We start from the raw sequence: 24,567 nt of genomic DNA on the forward strand, positions 1-24,567 counted from the left end.
TGGTATGTCCAGCATTTCCCACACTATCACCACTATCAAACCAGGGCATCATCTCTGGTTTACTGGAGAATATAAGACAGCATGGCAAGAGCAGCAGCAGGCGTACCTAAAATTCAGATGTCAATCTGATGAAGTTACAACAAGATTATAGCATGCAAACAAGTCAGAGCGAAATGATCCTACAAGCAATGGAGCTCTGCAATTCTGCCATATCCATTGTGAATGATGGTGGACAATTAAACAACCAGCAAGAGGTGGTGGCTTCATAAACATATCCATCCTCAAGGACAAGTCTTGTAAAGTTGGAGTGCATTTTGTGCGCTCCCCAGGCAGAAAGGAATGGATAACCACCAGGTAGAGCAAGAGGCAGTGCAGGAATCTCATGTTGCCATTCCCCTGCAAAACAGATATATGGTGTTGGATACTGTTGATGGGAATGGCTTCAGCGGAAGTACCAACTGCCAAATTCATTGCGCTACGGTTGAGAAGAGTAAAAACTGCAAATGAAATAGTTACAGGGGATGCAATTGTATGGGGAACATATAGGTATTTCTGGGGCCGTAAGCAAGTCCCCAGGGTGGAATGTTGCCTCCCTGGTGGTAGGTCAAGGAGTGGTTGCAGGTCCTAAAAGCAGAATATAGGGAGTTGAAAAGTAGATCAAAAAAATGTGAACTCAGGATTACTACTCGTGCCATGTGCTAGTCAGAGTAGAAATAGCAGGATATATTGGATAATTGCGTGGCTGCGAGGTGAAGGGTTTCAGATTCCTGGGATATTGGGTCTGGTTCCTCAGTATGACAGGAATTACACCTCTGGGGATATATATGGATAACGGCTACCGTTGTTGCACAAACAGGACCCTTGTCCTACACAGTACAGACCAGGGATGAGCTGGTTTGGAGAAGACATGCTGACCAGTTGGTCACAGCACTGCACCAAAGGTGGTGGAAAGCCCCACAAACAACATAGCTGTCCAGGATGGCCGAGTCAAGAACTTCAGAGTCAGAGGTAATCACCTGAAGGGAGGATACAGCAGCAGTGACACCAGCCTCTTGCAGCCCAGAGAGGGACCACCACCCTGAGCAGCAGAATCTTCCAGATTACCTGGACACTATTCAGGAAAAGGTTCCTGAAACAAGCAAACATTCAACAGGAAACAGCCATCCCCAGACTCTACGTCTGCGTGAACTGTCTGAATGGACTTTACATTGGGGACTGCAGTAGTCTGCAATGCTCTGTATATTGTTTTTCTGCTTTGTGTGTTTTGGATTATAGTGGGAGGGGTGTAAAGTATATAACGGGGGTTGGGGTGTGTGCTGCCCCTTTACGAGTCAGGTGACCCCAGGGGGAATTAGCTCCCCATATGGGACCCAGTTGAGCAGTCATAGATCTGACTGTGGAACAGTGCGCGCCTATAATAAAGAGTGCCCACTGTTCAATTTATCAAGCCTACTTCATGGTTCTTTCGGCACCAAAAATCAATAGGTGCACACAACAGTTTTGGTCTTCTTATCTGAGGAAGAATGTTCTTCCTATGCAACAGAGAAGGTTTACCAGATTGGTCCCTGGGATGGCGGGATTGACGTCATAAGGAGAGATAGAGTTCGTTAGGGTTATATTTGCTGAGGGGGGGAATCTCAGAAACATAAAATTCTAACAGCACTGGACAGGATAGATTCAGGAAGGATGTTCCCAATGGGTGTCCAGAGCCAGGGATCATAGTATAAGGATACGAACTTAACGCTAAGAATGAGATGAGAAATTTCTTCACCTAGAGAGAGTGGCAAGCTTGTGGAATTTGCTACCACAAAGTGGTTTAGGCCAAAAAATTCTATGTTTTCAAGAGGAGTGAGATATAGCTCTTGGGGAAAGGGGATCAAAGGAAATTGGGGGGGGGGGGGGAGAAAGAGAGAGGAGAAGAGAGAGAGAGAAGAGGAGGCAGGATCAGGTTATTGAGATGGATGGTCAGCCATGATCATAATCAGGCTCGAAGGGCTGACTCCCTGTTCCTTCTTTTTTTAAATATTTCAACTGATGGGGAGAGGTGGACACAGACAATGCTACCGTGGTTGATAGTGGAGCAGATATGCTGTTACAAGTAGGTGTAAACGGACTTTTCTCCCATCAGTAACACTGAGTAGTGTCCACATGTGAGATGTATTTTGGGACCAATACATACATGAATTAGATATAGGAATAGCAAGGATGACCTCTAGTGCTCATCAGAATGGCAAGTGGTCAGAGTTTAAATTGATTTTCTTCATACAAGTGCTTATTAGAAAATGGAGTGGTTTATTTCATGACTTTTGAAATGCAGTCATTCACAAAAAAGATGAATAATTATAGGCCAGTGCCAGGAAAAGCTTCAAAAGAGGACCAGAGTGGTGGATCTGGTGCACAGCTCGCAGTGTTAAAAGTCACAATGAGTCAAAATAAATGTCTAATGATTTAATGGAGCATCCATTTTGTAATCCAAATTAAATTTAACTATCATTTATGAACAATAAAGTTTCTACTCCCTCTAGTGGCTGCTCAATAGAAAATAAATGAGGACAGAATGTCTCCATGCGAAAAATTAAACCAGATCAAAATGAAAGCTAATGTAATACTGAAGAACTAATCAAAAGCTCAGCATCTTTGCCAAATTATCCCCAAGATGATAGTGACAAAAATCAAAAGTCAAATCATGGTAGTCTTAAACAAAGTTTAAAACTGCCATTTTTAATACTGCACTCATTAAATATTGATATTTATACCAAACTGAAGACTGCTGAAAGTCATGGATTAACTGAAATAAAATAATCGCAAAGCAATAGCATTAAACAAGCTTGATTGAACAAGTTAGTAGATGACCTACTGAAGATAGCTTGTCATGATGTGAAGCAACGTACGGTACAAAATGAAAGCTGGGAATACAGGTTACAATCTGGCATCATTTACAGGACAGGCAGGTCAAAAAGAGGGCTTCACACTCTTCCTCCGATACAACTCATACAAGAGATAAATACTTGCAATGCTGAAAAACGGAAATCCAAACAGAAAATGCTGAAAATATTTAGCAGGGTCGATAGCATCAGGGTGACAACGTTAATGGTTTGATCATCTTCTGTCATAATTGGAAAGTAGTAAAGATGCAGCAGGTTTTAAGCAAGTATGAGGCAGTTCATGATCAAGGATAACTTAAAGAAAGATCTGTGAAAAGATGGAAGCCAGAGATTAAATGACAGAAGGAAATGATAATAGGACAAGTTAAGAAAGAAAGATGAGTCCAATGGAGATGCACAGAATCAACAACTTCCGTCCAAAAAAGGAGGCAGAATTGTGATGTGAAGTTGTTGAATTCCACGTTGGACCGAGAAAGCTGCAAGATGCCGAATTAAACACAAGGCTCTGCTCCTCAGGCTTCCATTAAACTACATTTTGGTCTCCTCAATAGAGTGCTCGACATTATAAGCAGCCAATGCAGTATAGAACGTTGAATGTACAAGTAAATTGCTGTTTCATCAGAAGTGTTTGGATTCCGGGATGGTGGGAATGGAGGAGGTAAACGGGCAGAAATACATTTCCTAGAGCTGAATGGGGTTGCGCCATGGGAAGAAAAAAGCATGTTGTGGACCAGGGTGTCTAACTCGGAGGGAACTCTCTCTTTGGAATGCTGAAAGGGGAGTTTATGGGGAAGATATGTTTGGTGACGGCATGACACAGGTGGTGGCAAAAGATGATTGTTGCCTGTGGTGGGTGGAAGGCAAGGATGATGGAACCCTAACATGTTCCAGGAAGGGACAGATTCAAAGTTCTCATCAGCCATGAAGGGGGAAATCCTGGAGGAGAAAGGAAAACGAAGCAGAAGTAATATGTAGAAGGTGGCATCATCAGAACAGATGCAAAAGAGAAATGGAGCCAAGTCTTCTCGGAAGGCAAGGAGGTGTGGTGGTGGTATGTAGGCTTATAGGGCATATTGGTCAATAGCCTAGCCCCAAAAATGGATAAGCAAGGTGAACCAGATGAAAGCAGAGAAGGATGGATTTTACAAGTGGATGAAATTTTTCAGTTTGCAGCAAGAGCAGGAAATAGCACCAATACAATCAATGTACTGGAAAGAGGTGAGGGAGAGAACCAGAGCAGCAAAAAAAATAGGTCTACGTAGACTCCATGATGTCAGATCATAACCTCTGTTCATACTTCCTCAGATGGTCACTGGTGATGATTCTTCTATTCCTATTTATACTTCCGCGATCCATTTTTGTCTTCCTTGTCCAATGTCCATCTTTTATCTGTACCATTCCCCAATTTGATTTAATCTCTCCTCGTTCCAGCTTATCATAGACCTTCCCTTCTGTACTCCCCCCTCCTTTCCCTGCCTCAATACTTGATTATAATCTGCTCCATCGTTAATATTTTCCACTTCAAGAGCATTAATCCATTGCATCTTTGCACAAATACTCCCCAACTTACTGTTTCTAGTGTTTTATGGCTTTATCAAAATAAAATTAATGATTCTGATAACCTATTAAAAGACAATTACCTTGACTTTCAGCATGCCATGTCGTAACTCACAATGCTGTTTGAGAAAGAGCTTCAACTTGTCTTGAGAAAACTGATTTTTCTTGCGACTATCAATAAAAGAAAACCCAAAATGAAACTACATACATACAACCATCTTAAATAGAAAGATCAGTATGCCCTGAGCAAGTGAACAGAAACATTTGCTAGTATCATCAAATGGATTTTAATCTTCATGGTCCCCATATCTGTTGCAGTAATTTACGGAAGCCTGCTTCCTTGCCTTGGCTCTCACTTGGTGTAGAGTTGCAGCCCTTAAGCTATATAATCAAGTGTTTCTCTCTAAGGAAGAAAGATGCCTCTGGACCTTCGTGGACTACAACTAATTACCATTATCTTCCTGGTAAACAAGCTTTTTTCAATAATACTTACTTCATCTGGGCAGCCTTAATGATGGTTTCATTTCCTTCAGTTTTAAGTGGTTTCACTTTGTACTTAAATAAAGTGACATCAATCTTGCTTTTCTTTTTCCTGTGAAAAAAGATAGAATGGTACACTGCCAAGTTAAGCAATATTTGATATTTCTAATGCAATAAAAGTTGTTCATCTATGTTAGCATTCAAGATCACTTCATATCGTGCAAAGTGACAGTTGTAGGTTCATGAAGCCCAAACTTCCATGTTCATGCAAAGAAAGTAGGTTTCTCCAATAGGCAAAGTTTGCCAATAAACATTAAGTACTGCTTTGTTATTGTACATACTATTTAGCTATATGGGCTCATCAGCAAAACCAACAGAATAGAAGAGACCTTAAAACAGGCAATTATTTTTTCTTGCATTTCAAAATAATTTATCAGGTTTGAATGATCTGAATCCAATCAGCAGTGCGCTCAGGCCTGCAGCCCAAAATTGGCAAACGTAGAACCAAGTGACAACAGCCAAGAGAATACTAGTGCAGTTCAGGGTATTTGAAATTCTGGAAAAGCATCGGAAGCTTTCAGTGTGCATGTAGTTGGGTTATATTTGACATGGGTCACTCAGTGCATGAGGTTTTTAGTGTTAACATCCCTTGCCTGGATTGTCACAACTATTTTCTTTGGCAGGGGTGGGTTCTCACTCTTCAACCCTGTACCAAAATTAGTCAAGCATACATTTGTCCAGAGAACCATTGAAAGTTTTTGCTCCCCACTGAACGGAGATTAAATATAGGCTGAAGAATTCAAAGGTGTGCCATCTTAACCCGTGCTAATGCGTGATGCCAACTAAAAACATACTAAATCAGACTGTGCCTTCAACTGATCCACCATGAATATCAATGGGTACTATAAGCACACTGAGAAAAGATGACCACATGCAATTCCAATGGTATCGATAAGAGCCAGCTTCTGGATCACCATTTCATCCAAAAGCCATTCTAGCTATTTTCTAACAATTAACTCCCTGCAGAATATTTTGTCACAAAACTTCAAGTCAGCACGGTGGTTAAGCACTACTGCCTCACAGCACTAGGGACCCAGGTTCAATTCACGGCTTAGGTCACTGTCTGGGTGGAGTTTGCACATTTTCCCCGTGTCTGTGTGGGTTTTCTCTGGGTGCTCCAGTTTCCTCCCACAATCCAAAGATGTGTGGGTTAGGTGGATTGGCCATGCTAAATTGCCCCATAGGATCAGGGGAACTAGCTGGGGTAAATGCATGGGGTTAGGGCCTGGGTGGGATTGTGGTCAGTGCAAACTCGATGGGCCGAATGGCCTCCTTCTGCACTGTAGGGATTCTATGATTCATAATGTAAAAAACGGTTTCAAAACTGGATCCAATGACAAAGTTTGAAAAGATCTGTAAACTAAAAAATGTGCATGCATTGTGTTCTTCACAGATGTGCATTCATTACAACAGTGAATGTGGTTAGTCTCAGACAAAAAAATTCGAAGTTAAACAGTTTGACAAAAAAGCAACAGATGCTAGACAACTAGGTGAAAACCTGAAGGATACAGGCCTGAGTGGTAGCCATTTTACCAAATAAGCTGACAGAACAATCTGTGCACTAGTCTCAATGGACTGGCACCTGTGCAATCTAATGCAGGAAAGGAAGCAACAATCCAAAATGGCAAGACAGTCAAAGATCAACTAGTCCTTTTATAATGTCCCATAACGTTAGAGTGCACTTTAAACTCTACTATCCCAATTCACAATCTTCTGGGAGGCAAGTGACAAAAAGATAAAAACCTAGGTCAATTCAAGGAAAAGAAAATGTGGAATTTCTCTCCAATCCCCAACAGCAATCAAATAAGCTACCAGAGACAACAGCAACTAGGAGGCATATCATCTAATACCCCAGCCACATTTTGTGCACTAATGCTAGTCACAGATAGCATCTCATCCAACTCCCTTACAGTCAATCTGTACTCAGAGGAGCCAGTAATTTGATCACAAACTCAATGGCCTTCTATGGAAAGTAACATTTAACTTACACTTGGAGTACATTTGGTGTACCTCCCTAACCAATAATAGGATCTACAGTTATTCAGTGATTGGAAGTGGGTTGCAATGCTCACATGGTCCATGTCAAGATAATTTCTCAATTATATCAATACAAGCCAAGAATCAGGTTTAAATCTGCAGATATCAAAATAGAATCAGAATGGTACGATACAGAAGTCTATTCAGCCCATCCTGTGTCTTTGAAAGGCCCAACTAATTTGTCTCACTTCCCTGCCCTTTACCCAAAGCCCTGCAAATGCATAGAGGAAAAAGTGACAGTATAACTTTATGAAAGCAGACTTAAATGTTGAGGAAGAGCAAAACATTCGGGGGATACAGATCCAAAGGACAACAAAAGGCATTTCTGAATTAAAACAGGAATGGAAATCTAGGTTTCATCACAGGAGATATTGGTTAAGAGGCAGTGTTAACGATAAGCTCTCAGGAAACATTCAGCACTGTTTAGACATTATTAGGCTACACATTACAGGAAGGATGCTGAGGCTTGAAAGATAATTTATCACAACGATGCGTGTTATGAAGAAATGCAAAAAAATGAAAATTTTATGGCTCATTCCTTAAAATGCAGAATTAGAGACAGTAAGATTAAGTTTTGTCACAAGTAGGCTGACATTAACATTGCAATGAAGTTACTGCGAAAATCCCCTAGTCGCCAGTCCAACACCTGACCGGGTACACTGAGGGAGAATTTAGCATGGCCAATGCACCTAACCAACACATCTTTCAGACTGTGGGAGGAAACCCATGTGGAGACTGGGAGAACGTGCAAACTCCACACTGACAGTGACCCAAACTCAGGTCCCTGGCATTGAGGCAGCAGTGCTGACCACTGTGCCAGCTTGTCACCCATGAAGTACAAAGTGTTTATAAAGTTCTGAAAATATGAAACAGGACAGACTGAAGTAGATGATCACCAGCAGTTGAGGGGCCAGGAATCACTAATACTGTTAAAATCAAGCAGGACAGGAGAGAACTGTTTTTAAAATGTTTTGAGGTTAAGGAACGCAATGGCCAAGACAGAAACTCCAACAAGGTTAAACAGGATATAAAGATGGAAGGGGGCAGAAGGGAAGTGGGAACAGGGTGCCCAACTATCATGCCTATTTGTTTGCATGGAAGGTAAACACAGATATGGACTAATTGAGCTGAATGACTTATCTCCCAATGCAAATACTATGTAGATAGTTCTTGACTTTACAACGTTAGAGTTCTGACAAACACTTAGAAATCAACATCCTTTTTTTGATTTACTACGTTGCTTCCGCCTTAGCGACTCTGCCAGCCCATCTTTATTTCTATTATACATATAGGGCAGTACAGTGGTTAACAGTGCTGCATCACAGCATCAGGGACCCAGGTTCAATTCCAGCCTTCAGTGACTGTGTGGAGTTTGCACATTCGCCCCGTGTCTGGATGGGTTTCCCTCCAAAGAACCAGTCCAAAGATGTGCAGGTTAAGTTGATTGGCCATGCTAAATTGTCCCTTAGTGTCTCAAAATGTGTCGAGTAGATTAGCAGGCTAAATGTGTGGTTACGCAGATAGGGCCTGAATGACATGCTCTTTCAAAGAGTCGGTGCAAACTCAATGGGCCAAGTGCCCTCCTTCCGAACAGCAGGGATTCAATAATACACACTGCTGCTTATACTCTTAATTGCAGCTTGTCTGAAACAGTTAAATATTCCAGCATTCAGTACTGGAATATTGAGTCACTGACGCCAAACATGCCGAATAAAGTTGTGAAACGTCTTGTTGAAACACCTCTGCACCATTCCCTCACCAGGCTGTAACTCTGCACAGAATGGTCACGGTGGCCCGTTTCCAGGAACCAATTATGTCGCAAGTCTGAGGACTGCCTGTAACTGACAGTAGCCTACCCAATCTAACCTAAAATTAAAAGTGGAAACTGAAAGAAAAGCAAAAAGTTGAAAATAAAGTGGATTCTAAGCAAAATACTTAAAAGTTCGTCCATGAAATGAGAATACCACACTTTAATATTTTAAAAGCTCGATTACTAAAGAAATTGCGTGGCCCTGGTTACTTCCTTAGAATTCCTACTGTACAGAAGGATAATATTCATCTTGTCCCACTACAAAACCAATTTGAAAAAAAAACAAACAATAATGATGTGTATAAGAATCTGTGGCGGACACTTCTTATAATAGCCAAGATTTCACTCCAAGCAAAAGCTATTTTTTCCTCAAAATAATAATCATTTGCACATGTGGCTCCCCTGAAGACAAATGCTAATATTTAAACAACTCTGGAAACTCGAGCCTAGTATGGAGACTTAATTTAAAAATAAAGCTAGTTTGTGGTCCAACCAAAAGCTCTATCTTCACATTTGTGTAAGAGTTACACGCATTATCCCTACCCAATCAACAGCTATTTCCTCAATCATCTTATCCATGGCTTTACAGTGCCCATTTTAACAAATAATTAAGCCGTTAGGCCCAGCTTAATATTTACCCAATTGATGCAGGCGGTGTGGAGCTTTTGGATCGTTCCTCATTGTCACTTTCATCACTAATGACAATCACTACATCTTCAGCTCTGTTGCTTATATGTCCATTAGCGGTCCCATTTTGTACTGGTGGGGTCATAACTTCCACAATCTTACATGTTTGCCTATCAAAACAGAAGGTTTATTAAATTCAGAATAAATACAAAACTTGTGTTCCCCAGTCCAAAGATGTGCGGGTTAGGTTGATTGGCCATGCTAAAATTGCCCCTTAGTGGCCTGAGATGCGTAGGTTAGAGGGATTAGCGGGTAAAATATGTAGGGATATGGGGGTAGGGCCTGGGTGGGATTGTGGTCGGTGCAGGCTCGATGGGCCGAATGGCCTCTTTCTGTACTGTAGGGTTTCTATGATCATGGATTGAGTATATCGGCTGGAACTTTGTATTGAGCTGCAAGCTCAAACATAAGGTCGTTTAATTTGCTTTCAACTCCTGAAGACTTTCAATTATATTGCTTCTTTCATGGCTACTGGACATTTCAAAGTGCTTTACAGCCAACAAAGTACTTTTAAAACGCCGGGAACGTATGTGCATCTCCCAGAGCTGGAGAACAGTCGCAGTTGAGACCGCACTGGAAACCGCGGTAAGAGAGGTAAATCATTTGCATCTTTAATATATTTTGCATGTGATTATCGGGGCCGGGCCTAATAGCATCTCCCACCCCGCCAGGAGTACTTCATTCCGGCGGGGTTTAGAGTAGCTCCCCATGTTCAGGGAACTAGCAGGATTCCTCGCCAGAAAGAAGGGGCGGGGGAAATCCATTGGCACTGCCCAGGGGGCAAAGCACCCATGCCCAGGGGGCACCTTGGCACTGCCCACCAGGCAGCACTGCGGCAGTCCCAGGCTGGCCAGCAAACGGAGACCGACAGATCGGGGCCACTGCGCATGCGCAGAGTTCCGGAACTGTCAGACCCTGGGTTTTTAATGATATTCACGATTGTGACCTCTGCAGTGCAGTGTGCGGAGATTCAGGTCTGAAGCTGCACTGAAAAACAGTTGTGATCTGTTTTCCGACCAATTCAGTACTTTTGGGAGAATCGCCCCCCCAAGTTCCACAAACAGTAATGCGATAATGACCATACCTTATTTTTGTGATGCTGATTGAGGGATACGTAACTCACCGCTCCTCCTTAAAATAGTGCCATGGATTTGCACCCGACGGGGCAGACCTGGCTACAGTTTAATGTATCAAAAAGATGGCAACATTCCTCCATGTCCTAGAATCTCTCAGTATATCTGTTCTTAAGTGTCTTTACTTTTCTTCCTATGAAAAACCATTTTATATTCAAAGACAATGGGCATAACTTCCTGCTAGTGGTGGAAAGTGATGTCCCACTGGAATTAGAAGAATTTAAAGGGCATTTATCTGTTCTGGAAAACTTTGTTCAAACCCCTGCTGGCAGAGCTGTTAGGAGCCTGTAGTGAGAGTCCCTGAAGACCACAGCAGTGCTACTCCAGGGAGCTAAGGAGGTCAGATCTACTTTTTGCTGCACTGGCTGCTGGAAAGCAATTTGGAAGCATCCAGTGAAACTAATAGGCCAGGTTGATGATGTGTGTCTAGGTTAGGGCATGGAATTTGGGAGGTGCGCACCAGGAGGCAAGTCAGGTTGGGGGTGAGGTGAGGTTGAGCTGGCAGGTTTGAGAGAGGAGAAAAAAAGAGAGTCCTCTGCAGCTGAGGTGTTGGGAATAATCCCTTGGGATTGATTAATCAGGGTATGGGAGGTCCAGAATATGGGGCAGTGGGGGATCCTGTGCAGGGATGAGTTTGGGTGCTTAAAAAAGGTATGCTATTCATAGTGCATGCATTTGTTTTAACTGTTCTGGAGCATCAACTGGCAGAAACATCTGAAATTGGCAATTTAAGTCAACTTGGACAATTGTGGAGTTAAGCACTACCTGGGAACTTCCAAGAGGAATTCCTCAGTCCACCTTTGATGTACCCCCACCCCTCAAATCAGGCACTGGGGAGCCAGGAAGTTATGGACCAATGTTACAAATCTAGAAGTGGCTGTTAACAGATTTCAAACTAAGCTTGCCCCAGTTTCCCATATCCTTCTGCCATATACTTCAGGTTAGCATCCTCTAAAATACAAATGGAATTTCCTGCAGCAAATGGTCGAACACAACAACTCCTCTCCTAGGCTTTATTTCCATTGCCATGCATTTAAAACAAACGTCGCCAGCTACGCAAGTCCCCAAAAGTATTGTTTACAGTTACTGCTCTGAAAGTGTAGACATTAATTTCAGCTGCTATGTTTATGGCATCTGATTTCAGAGCAATGTGTACATATTTTTGATCTTCAATTTCAACTAGCTTGCATACTATGTACTAATGGCAACCTGAAGATTAAAGCCCCTTGCTCCTAAGAACTTTGGCTTCCTTGTCAAAATAAATCAAACATCTAAGACATGAAAGCAAGCAACAATAACTTCTAAAGCATAAAGCCTTCCATTCTGGGGCGCACTGCAAAAAAGGTGTCAGCATCCTTAGGAGGCCCCAAACTATTTACAGCTAATGAACTCCTTCCAAAGTGTAGTCACTACAAGGCAAAACAAAAGTCTATTTTGGTTGGATTGCTTTCTTTTAACCCTTTTTATATCTGGAATGGTTTTATCCTCAGTAACAATACCCATAACGCAAGAGATTTGTGCAAGATTTTCTTGCTAGCAAATTGATAACTTTGCAATTAAGGCTACCAAATCAATGTGCTTATAATCCTTTACTTGACATCCAGCACTTTTCCTAAGAAATACTAACACCAGGATGCCACTGGTTTAGCTTTCATTGGTGTTACGGGATCACCAGAATTTAGCATTTCCTGTGAAAGATGGCATCCTCAATGGTCCAGCACTCCTTTGCTAATTGCACTCGAGAATCAACCTAAATTATGATTTGTCCTGGAGTGGATTTTGAACTTATGACCACCTGACTCAAAAGGACAAGTAAAGAATACTTTGTTCCCCTGATGGCCGAGGGGACAGCATCTGAGATGCAATACCCCTACAAAATCCAGTATTCATAGCTTGATCTGTACTGAGTTAGCAGATTTCAGTTGTGAAAACAGCGAGGAACTACAATTGTCTGCAATCCAAGTAAGCAATATGTATATTAAAACTACTCTGGGTTTCCACCATTATTAATTTTGTGGAAGGGCAAGAATGAATGTCAGGTAAGATATGAACTTAAGAATCTTCCAATTTCTATTTGAATAAAGCCTTGTACAACTAGAGTTATGGCCACTGTTGATCAGGATTAAGTCATTCCAGATGGAAAGAATAGAGCAGGCAAAGGTATACTATCGAGAACACATGTTAAAAGCAAAACATTTAGAGAGTTACAGCAAGAATACAGGATATGGGGACAAAAAAATCTTAGAACACACAAACTGTATTCTTGCGATTTTACATTAACTTTAGTCACACTTACTTGAGGCCACTAATATTGGTTACTTCCACTATCTCTCCAGCAAAGTATCGATCCTTAGTGTATGTGTAGAGATCATCACACAATTCATGGAGTCGTGAGCAGCAAGCAAGAGTTGTCAAGTAAAGGATGGGCACTACTAATGGCTCAGGGAAATTTTGGAGATTCTGTCTGGCCTTGTTTTCTGACTCAAGTGCTTCCTGATAAGTCAGTCCTGGTTTGCCCGTAATAGCACAGCTCCAAACTAGACTGTTGCAAAGTATGGTTCTTTCAAAAAAGTCACTGAAAATAAGAACATTTAAATATTACAACTTTGAACCCAGAAGGAAAAATGAACTATGGAAGAACTTTCAGACAAAAATGATGTAAAGTAGATTCAATCTAGAATTGAAATTTGATTTTTCATTACTTATAATTTAGACCTGTCATTCAAGATTTTAACATCAGTTAACAATGGAACAAGTGGAGAGCCTGACTTTTATGATCAGGATTCCAAAATTGGAGGGAATCAAATCATAAACAGACAAATGTCAAGTTAAGCAGCTTTATATGCTGCAACAGGTCTCGCCAAGTTTGTCTCAAACTCTAAAATCTGAAGTTTATGGCAAGAGACAAAACATGAGGCATTTCAAAACCTAAATATCGCATATTTTCTATTTAACAATAATCAACAAAATTTATTTTGGTACAATGCAGAAATGAGGCAAAACACTCCAATTTCTTAACAGCATCTTCAGTTCACATGTATAAAAAAACCTTTCCCAAAGAGTTAGCAAAGCTGCAAATCCCTCAGTGTTGCAACATATTAAACTTGATCAATCGTGGACCCAGGAACACCAGCTGCCTAAAGTCCACATGCGCTGCAGAATTCAAGTAGCATTTAATTTACTTCGAGTTTCCATAGTTTACTCACAACCAAGGTGGTGAAATGATTTACTTCCTGATACAAAGCTCCATTTAGTTATGATGGTTTCTACTAAGCACCCACCCACAATAACTTGCTAAGACTGGCCATTCACACGGAGAATCACAGGCATAAACCCACTTTTCACTGCACTGTGGAGCAACCTGTCAGAACATATAATATGCGTAACGATTTTCCCATGATATGCACTGCCCAGTGTATTAACTAGGATGACAATCCATTTCTGTGAAGACAGGGTATTTATATAAACCAAATGCACCTGGCAGGTATATGAACTGGTGAGGTTGTATCTGTTTCCACGCCCAACTTTTTCTTCCAAAAAAACTTAACCAAGTTATGCCAAAAACAGAAAATCTTCAAGTGTTGTTACAGAACCCTAACTGGACCAGCCATACAAATTCTGTAACGACGAGAGGTGAGACACTGAATTCTGCACAGGGGAACTCACCTCCTGACTTCCCAAAGCTGGTTCACCAACTACAAGGCACAAGAGAGGCGTGATGAAATAATCCCAACTTGCCTGGATGAGTACAGTTCTAACAATACGCAAGCAGCTCAATACCATCCAGGACAAAAGCACTCAACTTGACCATTCCCTCCATCATCAGCACAGTTGTAACAGTCTGTGCTTATATACAAGATGCATCATTGCAATTCATCAGGGTCCTTAATTCACCTTAACCCACAACCTGTACCATCTAGAAGAACGAGAGCAGCAGAACATCACTACTTACAAACTCCCCATGAAGTCACACCAACTTACTGTCACTTGATCAAAATCTTGGAATAGTCGCAACTGCACTACGGATGTACCTGAATGACCTCATGGACTGCAGCGGTTTGAGGCTCAATGCCACATTCCCAATGGATGGGCAATAAACGTTGGCCCTCGAGCAATGTTCATGTCCCATGAATGAATTAAAATTAGGGCAAATAATCTCAGTGATTACACTACCATCACTAACACACCAACTGATCACATATGATGCTAGCCATGATGGTCACCACATAGAGAATACAGTAAAATTCAATGTATGGAAACGTATTGCAGAGTATTTCTACAGATGATTCATTTACACTTCCACTAAACTACTGACTTGTGATGGGTTTCAGTTATCCCCATTCTCTCCAGGTGCTCTAAATTTATTTATATTTGCGTCACAAGTAGGCTTACATTAACACTGCAATTAAGTTAGTGAAAATCGGTGCTTCAGCCAAAATGACTGGAGTTCAATTCCCACTGATGCAGCTATAATCAATCTGCTCTTATAATTTTTTTTAAAAAAAAAAGTTAGAGAAAATACAGTAACTAAATTTTCATCCGCCGAAAAAAAAATGACTAAAATAAATTTCAAACCCTGTGCGCCTGTGGTGTTTACAGTTGAACAGGCTCAGCTTCTCTAAACCAGGCCCATTTACTGACTCCGTGTACAAAAGAGACAATGTTCGGATAATCACCAAAACAACCCACGCTCCCCACATGTCGCTCACAAAACTCGAGATGGAGAGATGCTTATTTTTAAATTAAAATACCCACTCGCACAACCTTGGCAGCTTTCCCCCCCCCCCCTCTACCCCCCGAACCATTTAATAAAAAGGGGTGTTTAGTTTGGTGCGAATGGGTTTAAGGACAGTTTGTGTCGAGTGTGAGAGGAGTCCAGGCTCTCAGGGGTGTCTGAATAAATTTACATTATCCGCCAGCACAAGGCCTACTCCGCACTCGGCACGAGTTTATGAAGACTTTGACAGCCCGCCGGCCCTCCCGCCCGGCTCTGAGAGAAGGCAGCGGGGTGGCGGGCACACCCGGGACCAGGGGGGGGGGGGGGGGTGAAAGCCGCTCCGTGAAGCCAAACCCGGAGCCGTTAACGTCGTTTTCGAATCATAATTGGCGGATTTGAACCAAAATGCGGGCAGTCCGGCCGGTGCCAACTCCCCGCTCCCGCCCGCCCGCCCGCCGCGCTCAGCCCGCCCGCCCGCCACAACTCCCTCCCTCACTCATAATTCCTGAAGATCTCGATGGTCATCCGGCAGTAGAAAACTTCCTCGTCCGGCTTCAGGTCGGCCGGGGGCTTTTGTCTGACGAACGGTTTGCGATGCAGAAGCGGCATCCCCCTCCTCGGATAGGCAGCGCTGTCGGACACACACACAGTCAAAGAGAAAGAGAAAGACATTAAAATAAATACACTCCACTTCCCCCCCCCCCCCCCCCCCCCCAGCCCCAGCCCGGCGCGCTGCTCCGACAGCGGGTCAATCTCCACAACAACTTCACCATCAAACTTCAGCCCCGCCGCCCGCACCGTCCCCCCCCCCCCCCCATCCCGGGACACAACAAACCGTTAGCACCGAGCCGGGGGCACCCAGACATAAAGGGAGGCCGACAATGTGCTCGGCAGCCGCTCTCTCTCCCCCCCCCCCCCCCGGTACCCTCAGCTACCTCCCTCCCTCCCTCCATCCATCGCGGCCGGCCGATCCCGCAGCCGCCGGGGTCCCAAACGCGGAACGAGCCGCCAAAGTGGCAAGAGAAAGCTTGGCCCGCTTTACCTGCGGTGTCTGTGGAAGCGGGGCGGAAGCGGTCTACTGGGGACGCCCTCTTGCCTGCTGTTATCCTCCTCTCCCTGAGTTAAGTCTGTGTTCCGGTGCCTCCTGATCAGCCGCTCTTACCGGCTCCGTCCGCCCGCTCCTGCTGCTGCTTCCTCTTCCTCTCGCCCAGCCTGCGCCCTTCTCCCAGACACCCTCACCTACGTCACAAGCGATAGAACTCCGCCCCCCAACCGCTCCTCCCATTGGCTGAGCCCCAGACCAGCCCTCTCCACCCATTGGTCCAGCCCCAGCCCGAATCTCCCCTCCCATTGGTCCGGCCCCAGCCCGAATCTCTCCTCCCATTGGCTGAGCCTCAGCCCGAATCTCTCCTCCCATTGGCTGAGGCCCCGACCTCTTGTCTTCCATTGGTTCAATCGAAGCCCGGTCCAAATCCTCACCTCCCATTGGTTGAAGCCGAATGATGTTAACCAAACACAGGGCGGCACAGGGCGCATGTGCACCGTGTCTGGCCGCGCGGGACTGTCAGTTAGTCAGTCAGTCTGGCACGGTGCGGGCAGAGGGGTGGGGATAGTGTGTCAGTGCACAGTTTGATCCTTCCATTGCTCATCCGTTGACTGAATTTCGCGTCTTTTCCTTGATGCTTTTGTTTGCTGTGACAAATCCCATCACAGTTTTTTCCCCCCAAGTTTTAGTTGGACTGTAGTTACCCCTGACACCCCCCCCCCTCCCCCCTCACCTCCATTCAAGCTGCTGTGGGGAAGGAGAGTGAGTGATGCTTTTTAACAACTGACTTCAGAGATGTGCGGGCAGGCAGTTGTGACACGTAAACCGGCAGACAGGCTTTGGAACGCAAATAACCCTAATTGTTTGATCATCAGTCATTAATGTTATTGTCAAATAACTACACCGTTGAATTAGTCATACTAGCGTGGTCATAATCTTGTTAGGCAATCCTTGGGGGTCGAAGATGCTTTCAGTCTTGTGCCATGGGTTCAGAGATGTCTGATAAATCCAATATGTGATCTGCAGACTACCACGTGTAGAGTAGGTGGTGCTTCAAGGGCCCGCTTGTTGGAAGGTTTGTGCGCTTGTTCCAATGCCTTGACTTGGTCCCTGAGTGTTCCCGGCAAAGTCTGTTTATGCCTTCCCGAATGAACTTGCCCAATTTTCGTCGGTCACAAGCCAAGGGCTCCCAGAGTCAGTAGGGATGTTTTGACCTCTTTGGGGATGCTTTAAGGATCCGTATAGTTTTTCCTCTGTCTTCCTGGGAGTTTCCTGCTGCCATGAAGTTCCAAGTAGAGCAATTTTTGTTGTTGTTTATATCCAATTCAATCCAATCAAAGACCAATTCAAAGTCTCAGCAAGTGAGACATTCCAGATCCAAGCTGACCAGATAGGTTGGCTGCTTCCTGCCTTGGGTTTGATCTACATGATCCAAGCTTATTGGAGCCGGCATTGCACCTCCTCCAAGGCTTGCTCTCATTTTCATCTTAGCTAAAAGGCCGAGATGCCACTTTAAAAAATTGCTTCAAATGAAGCCTCAGTATAACCTCATGAATGAGAGTCACAGAGGTTTACAGCATGGAAACAGGTCCTTCCGCCCAACTTGTTCTTGGCAGGCAGGATTAAGGAGAATCCTAAGGCATTCTATTCATACGTTAGGAACAAAAGAGTTGTCAGGGAGAAAATCGGACCTCTCAGGGACAAAGGAGGGGAATTATGCTTAGAACCCAAGGGAATAGGGGAGATCCTAAATGAATACTTTGCAATCGGTATTCACGAAGGAGAGGGGCGTGTTAACCGGGAGTGTCTCGGAGGGAGGTGTTGACCCGTTAGAGAAAATCTCCATTACAAGAGAGGAAGTGTTAGGTTTTTTAGGGAACATTAAAACTGACAAAGCCCCAGGGCCTGATGGCATCTATCCTCGACTGCTCAGGGAGACGAGAGGTGAAATTGCTGGGCCTCTGACGGAAATCTTTGTCGCTTCTTTGGACACGGGTGAGGTCCCTGAGGATTGGAGGATAGCGAATGTGGTCCCGTTGTTTAAGAAGGGTAGCAGGGATAACCCAGGAAATTATAGGCCGGTGAGCTTGACGTCCGTGGTAGGGAAGTTGTTGGAGAGGATTCTTAGAGACAGGATGTATGTGCATTTAGAACGAAACAATCTCATTAGTGACAGACAGCATGGTTTTGTAAGAGGGAGGTCGTGCCTTACAAATTTGGTGGAGTTTTTTGAGGAAGTGACAAAAACGGTTGATGAAGGAAGGGCCGTGGATGTCGTCTATATGGATTTCAGTAAGGCATTTGACAAAGTCCCACATGGCAGGTTGGTTAAGAAGGTTAAGGCTCATGGGATACAAGGAGAAGTGGCTAGATGGGTGGAGAACTGGCTTGGCCATAGGAGACAGAGGGTAGTGGTCGAAGGGTCTTTTTCCGGCTGGAGGTCTGTGACCAGTGGTGTTCCGCAGGGCTCTGTACTGGGACCTCTGCTATTTGTGATATATATAAATGATTTGGAAGAAGGTGTAACTGGTGTAATCAGCAAGTTTGCGGATGACACGAAGATGGCTGGAATTGCGGATAGCGAAGAGCATTGTCGGGCAATACAGCAGGATATAGATAGGCTGGAAAATTGGGCGGAGAGGTGGCCGATGGAGTTTAATCCGGATAAATGCGAAGTGATGCATTTTGGAAGAAATAATGTAGGGAGGAGTTATACAATAAATGGCAGAGTCATCAGGAGTATAGAAACACAGAGGGACCTAGGTGTGCAAGTCCACAAATCCTTGAAGGTGGCAACACAGGTGGAGAAGGTGGTGAAGAAGGCATATGGTATGCTTGCCTTTATAGGACGGGGTATAGAGTATAAAAGCTGGAGTCTGATGATGCAGCTGTATAGAACGCTGGTTAGGCCACATTTGGAGTACTGCATCCAGTTCTGGTCGCCACACTACCAGAAGGACGTGGAGGCGTTAGAGAGAGTGCAGAGAAGGTTTACCAGGATGTTGCCTGGTATGGAGGGTCTTAGCTATGAGGAGAGATTGGGTAGACTGGGGTTGTTCTCCTTGGAAAGACGGAGAATGAGGGGAGATCTAATAGAGGTATACAAGATTATGAAGGGTATAGATAGGGTGAACAGTGGGAAGCTTTTTCCCAGGTCGGAGGTGACGATCACGAGGGGTCACGGGCTCAAGCTGAGAGGGGCGAAGTATAACTCAGACATCAGAGGGACGTTTTTTACACAGAGGGTGGTGGGGGCCTGGAATGCGCTGCCAAGTAGGGTGGTGGAGGCAGGCACGCTGACATCGTTTAAGACTTACCTGGATAGTTACATGAGCAGCCTGGGAATGGAGGGATACAAACGATTGGTCTAGTTGGACCAAGGAGCGGCACAGGCTTGGAAGGCCGAAGGGCCTGTTTCCTGTGCTGTACTGTTATTTGTTCTTTGTTCATGCCACCCTTTTTTTAAAATCCCTAAGCTAGTCCCATTTGGCCAATTCCCTCTATGTCCATCTTACCCATGTAACTGTCTAAACGCTTTTTAAAAGACAAAATTGTACCCGCCTCTACTACTACCTCTGGCAGCTTGTTCCAGACACTCCACCCTCTGCGTGAAAGAATTGCCCCTCTGGACCTTTTTGTATCTCTCCCCTTTCACCTTAAACCTATGCCCTCTAGTTTTGGACTCCCCTACCTTTGGGAAAAGATATTGACTCTCCAGCTGATCTATGTCCCTCATTATTTTATAGACCTCTATAAGATCACCCCTCAGCCTTCTGTGCTCCAGAGAAAAAAGGCCCAGTCTATCCAGCCTCTCCTTATAACTCAAACCATCAAGTCCCAGTAGCATCCCAGTAAATCTTTTCTGCAATCTTTCTAGTTTAATAATATCCTTTCTATAATAGGGTGACCAGAACAGTACACAGTATTCCAAGTGTGGCCTTACCAATGTCTTGTACAACTTCAACAAGATGTCCCAACTCCTGTATTCAATGTTCTGACCAATGAAACCAAACACTTCAACCAAGTGCAGGACAGCAAAACTACACTTGATCTTCGCCAAAAGAACAAGTAGAGCAACATTATTTTTTCAAAAATATACTTTATTCATAAAAACTCTGAAATAAACCATTACAGAAATGACATTTCCAATCATTACAGACAGTGCAAAAACAGTCATATTTACAATTTCCTTAACTTCAATATTTTAGTGCTCAGTTCCAAGACTTTGATTTTGATTTGATTTATTATTGTCACATGTATTAACATACAGTGAAAAGTATTGTTTCTTGTGCCCTATACAGACAAAATATACCGTTCATAGAGAAGGAAACGAGAGAATGCAGAATGTAGTGTTACAGTCATAGCTAGGGTGTATCGAAAGATCAACTTAATGCAAGGTAAGTCCATTTAAAAGTTTGGCAGCAGCAGGGAAGAAGCTGTTCTTGAGTCGGTTGGTACGTGATCTCAGACTTTTGTTTTTCTTTTTCCCGAAGGAAGAAGGTGGAAGAGAGAATGTCCGGGGTGTGTGGGGTCCTTAATTATGCTGGCTGCTTTGCTGAGGCATCGGGAAGTGTAGGCAGAGTCAATGGATGGGAGGCTGGTTTGCATGATGGACTGGGCTACATTCACGACCTTTTGTAGTTCCTTGCGGTTTTGGGCAGAGCAGAAGTCATACCAAGCTGTGATACATCCAGAAAGAATGCTTTCTATGGTGCATCTGTAAAAGTTGGTGAGAGCTGTAGCTGACATGCCAAATTTCCTTAATCTTCTGAGAAGGGCTTTCTTAACTACAGTGTCGGTATGGGGGGACCAGGACAGGTTGTTAGTGATCTGGACACCTAAAAACTTGAAGCTCTCAAAACGTTCGACTTCATCCCCATTGATGTAGACAGAGGCATGTTCTCCTTTACACTTCCTGCAGTCGATGACAATCTCTTTCATTTTGTTGACATTGAGGGAGAAATTATTGTTGCTGCACCAGTTCACTAGATTTTCTATCTCATTCCTGTACTCCGTCTCATCATTGTTTGAGATCCGAACCACTACAGTGGTGTTGTTAGCAAACTTGAAAATCGAATTGGAGGGGAATTTGGCCGCACAGTCATAGGTGTATAAGGAGTATAGTAGGGGGTTGAGAACGTAGCCTTGTGGGGCACCGTTGTTGAGGATGATCGTGGAGGAGGTGTTGTTGCCTATCCTTACTGATTGTGGTCTGAGAGTTAGGAAGTTCAGGATGCAGTTGCAGAGGGAGGTGCGAGGCCCAGGCCATGGAATTTGGAGATGAGTTTCATGGGAATAATGGTTTCGTAGGAATAATAGACATTACATTCATTACAGTTCAGTTCTTCAACGAACTACATACATTCGTCACATTTCACTGTGTGCTGTTTTTACAGAGTTGCACACAGTTGTGCGGTACAAGGGTTTTTTACAGTTACTGGCCCCTCGATCTGCCTTGGTTGAGTGGCTTTAAACGGTGGCCTTTCCTCATTGTGCCTTTGTGGCGGCTGCCCCAAGCTTGAGAGCATCCCTCAGCATGTAGTCCTGGACCTTGGAATGTGCCAATCTGCAACACTTGGTCGAGGACAAATCTTTGTACTGGAAGATCAGCAAGTTTCGGGTGGAGCAAAGAGCATCCTTCATCGAGTTGATGACCCTCCAGCAGCAATTGATATTTGTCTCGGTGTGCTTCACTGGAAACAGCTTGTAGGACACAGAGTCCTGCGTCACAGAGCTGCTCGGGATGAACTTCAACAAATATCACTGCATCTCACTCCAGACCTTCTTTGCAAAGGTGTGCGACCGTCTAATCGCCCCTGCAGCCGCTTCGAGGGCAGCGTGCGGTGGTGTTGAGACCTCGGGCGTGCATGAAGGATCTGATAGGAAGTGCCTTTCTCAGCACCAGCCAAGCCAGGTCTAGGTGCTTGTTTGAGGGTTCTGGTGATGAGGCATTCTGCCAGATGGCACTGACTGTCTGCTCAGGGAACCATCCGACAGGATCCACTATCTCCTTTTCCCTCAGGGCCTCGAGGACATTACGCGCTGACCACTGCTTTATTGCCATGTGGTCAAAGGTGTGTTTCTGGAAGAATTTCTCCAAGTAGAGCAAAATATTGCAGATGCTAGAAATCTGAAATTAAGGTAGAAAATACAGGAAAAACTCAGTGGGTCTAGCAGCATCTGTAGAAGCTGTCTCATCTTAATACAGATTGGAAATATTAACTCTCTTTCTCTTTCCACAGATGCTGCCAGACCTGCTGAGTTTTTCCAGCACTTTCTGTTTTTATTTTCGAGTAAAGCAGTTTCTTTGGGAGTCTGGTATCCAGCATACAAATGAGATTACTGTCCAGTGGAGCCGGTTTTGAGTGATTAGCATCTCAATACTGGGCACATTAGCTTGGGAGATGACGCTTCTATTGGACTGCCTTTCTTGCTGCCAATTTGGAGAATATTTTGAAGACACTGCTGGTGGTACTTCTTTCAATACTTTGTGGTACATTCTGTATAGGAACATGGGGATCACTGCTACCTGGTAAACCTGGCTTTGAATGTCTGTGTGGAGTTTACACATTCTCCCCGTGTCTGTGTGGGCTTCCTCCAGGTGCTCTGGTTTTGATTTGATTTATTATTGTCCCATGTATTAGTATACAGTGAAAAGTATTGTTTCTTGCGCACTATACAAAGCATACCGTACATAGAGAAAGAAAGGAGAGAGTGGAGAATGAAGTGTTACAGTCATCACTAGAGTATAGAGAAAGAGCAACTTCATGCGAGGTAGGTCCATTCAAAAGTTTGATGGCAGCAAGGAAGAAGCTGTTTTTGAGTCAGTTGGTACATGATCTCAGACTTGTGTATCTTTTTCCCAACGGAAGAAGGTGGAAGAGAGTATGTCCATGGTTTGTGAATCGTTGATTATGCTGGCTGCTTTTCCGAGGCAGCGGGATGTGTATACAGTGTTAATGGATGGGAGGCTGGTTTGAGTGATGGACTGGGCTTCGTTCACAACCCTTTGTAGTTTCTGACAGCCTTGGATAGAGCAGGAGCCATACCAAGCTGTGATACAACCAGAAAGAATGCTTTCTATGGTGCATCTGTAGAAGTTGGTGAGAGTTGTAGCAGACATGCCAAATTTCCTTAGTCTCCTGAGAAACTAGAGGCATTGGTGGGCTTTCTTAACTATAGTGTCCACATGGAGGGACCAGGACACGTTGTTGGTGTGGCCAAACGGGCCATCTAAAATGGCGATTTATAAAGCACTCTGGGACAATTGGGCAAGAACTAAAACAGCAGGCTGCAGCTTAAAAGACAGAGATAAACAGGCTGCAGCTCAGATGACTGAATACACAGGAAATAGGCCATCCCAAAGACAATGGACACTCTCTGGTCAAACATACTTGTTTACCAGACAAAGGGGAGCCTTAACCCCTTATTTGGGAGAGAGGTATGTGACATATGTGCCTCCAGCACCTACAGGCATGGCCGTTGGGTCCACACCCAGAGATCAGTGTGGCAGCACCTGCGCCCAAAAGGACACAAAACCAAGGAGAGATAAAAGGTGCTACACAACAGAAGAAGTGTTCTCTCTCTCTCTCTCTGACCCTACAAACGAGCTACAACAACAGTGACCATCACCAGCAACGACCAGCACACCCGAGAAGAAAGGAAGACCAAAGCCAGTGTGTCAGACCAGACCAAAGGACCAAACTACGCAGAGGACTACAGAGAGCAGTGCACAGATAAAGGCCAATATCTGCCTGGGTACTTGCCAGTCACGCAAAGTTAAGTCAAGGTCTAGTATTGGACTTGAACTTTAGTATTTCTGAAAGATAACTTATTGTTGGCTGATTATTGATTATTAATTGTGTGTTTAAATAAATATTGTTGTACTAACAAGATGTCTATCCGCAATTCTTTGTCCACCGTATAAGGGTTAAAACAGACTGTGCGGCAGGCACAACATTGGTGATCTGGACACCTAAAAACTTGAAGCTCTCGACCATTCCTACTTTGTCCCCATTGATGTAGACAGGGGCATGCCCTCCATTACACTTCCTGAAGTTGATGATTAGCTCCTTCGTTTTGTTGACATTGAGGGAGAGATTATTGTCATTGCACCAGCTCACCAGATTCTCTATCTCTTTCCTGTACTGTGTCTC

At 44.0% G+C, this 24,567-nt stretch overlaps 1 protein-coding gene across 1 annotated transcript in view; it reads right to left on the minus strand.

The window, feature by feature from the left end:
* The window catches only part of baz1a (bromodomain adjacent to zinc finger domain, 1A), an 84,422-nt gene extending 67,810 nt beyond the window's left edge, over positions 1–16,612 (minus strand). The window contains exons 1-6 of the mRNA XM_078233753.1: positions 16,409–16,612; positions 15,863–15,997; positions 12,946–13,224; positions 9,468–9,626; positions 4,936–5,034; positions 4,526–4,613 (exon numbers count right to left, since the gene is read on the minus strand). Coding sequence (XP_078089879.1) covers positions 4,526–4,613; positions 4,936–5,034; positions 9,468–9,626; positions 12,946–13,224; positions 15,863–15,975 — 738 coding nt within the window. The 5' untranslated portion in view covers positions 15,976–15,997; positions 16,409–16,612. The remainder of the gene's footprint in view (positions 1–4,525; positions 4,614–4,935; positions 5,035–9,467; positions 9,627–12,945; positions 13,225–15,862; positions 15,998–16,408) is intronic.
* Positions 16,613–24,567: the final 7,955 nt, after the last annotated feature.

The sequence above is a fragment of the Mustelus asterias genome, chromosome 18, assembly GCF_964213995.1.
Source record: "Mustelus asterias chromosome 18, sMusAst1.hap1.1, whole genome shotgun sequence".
Taxonomy (NCBI): domain Eukaryota; kingdom Metazoa; phylum Chordata; class Chondrichthyes; order Carcharhiniformes; family Triakidae; genus Mustelus; species Mustelus asterias.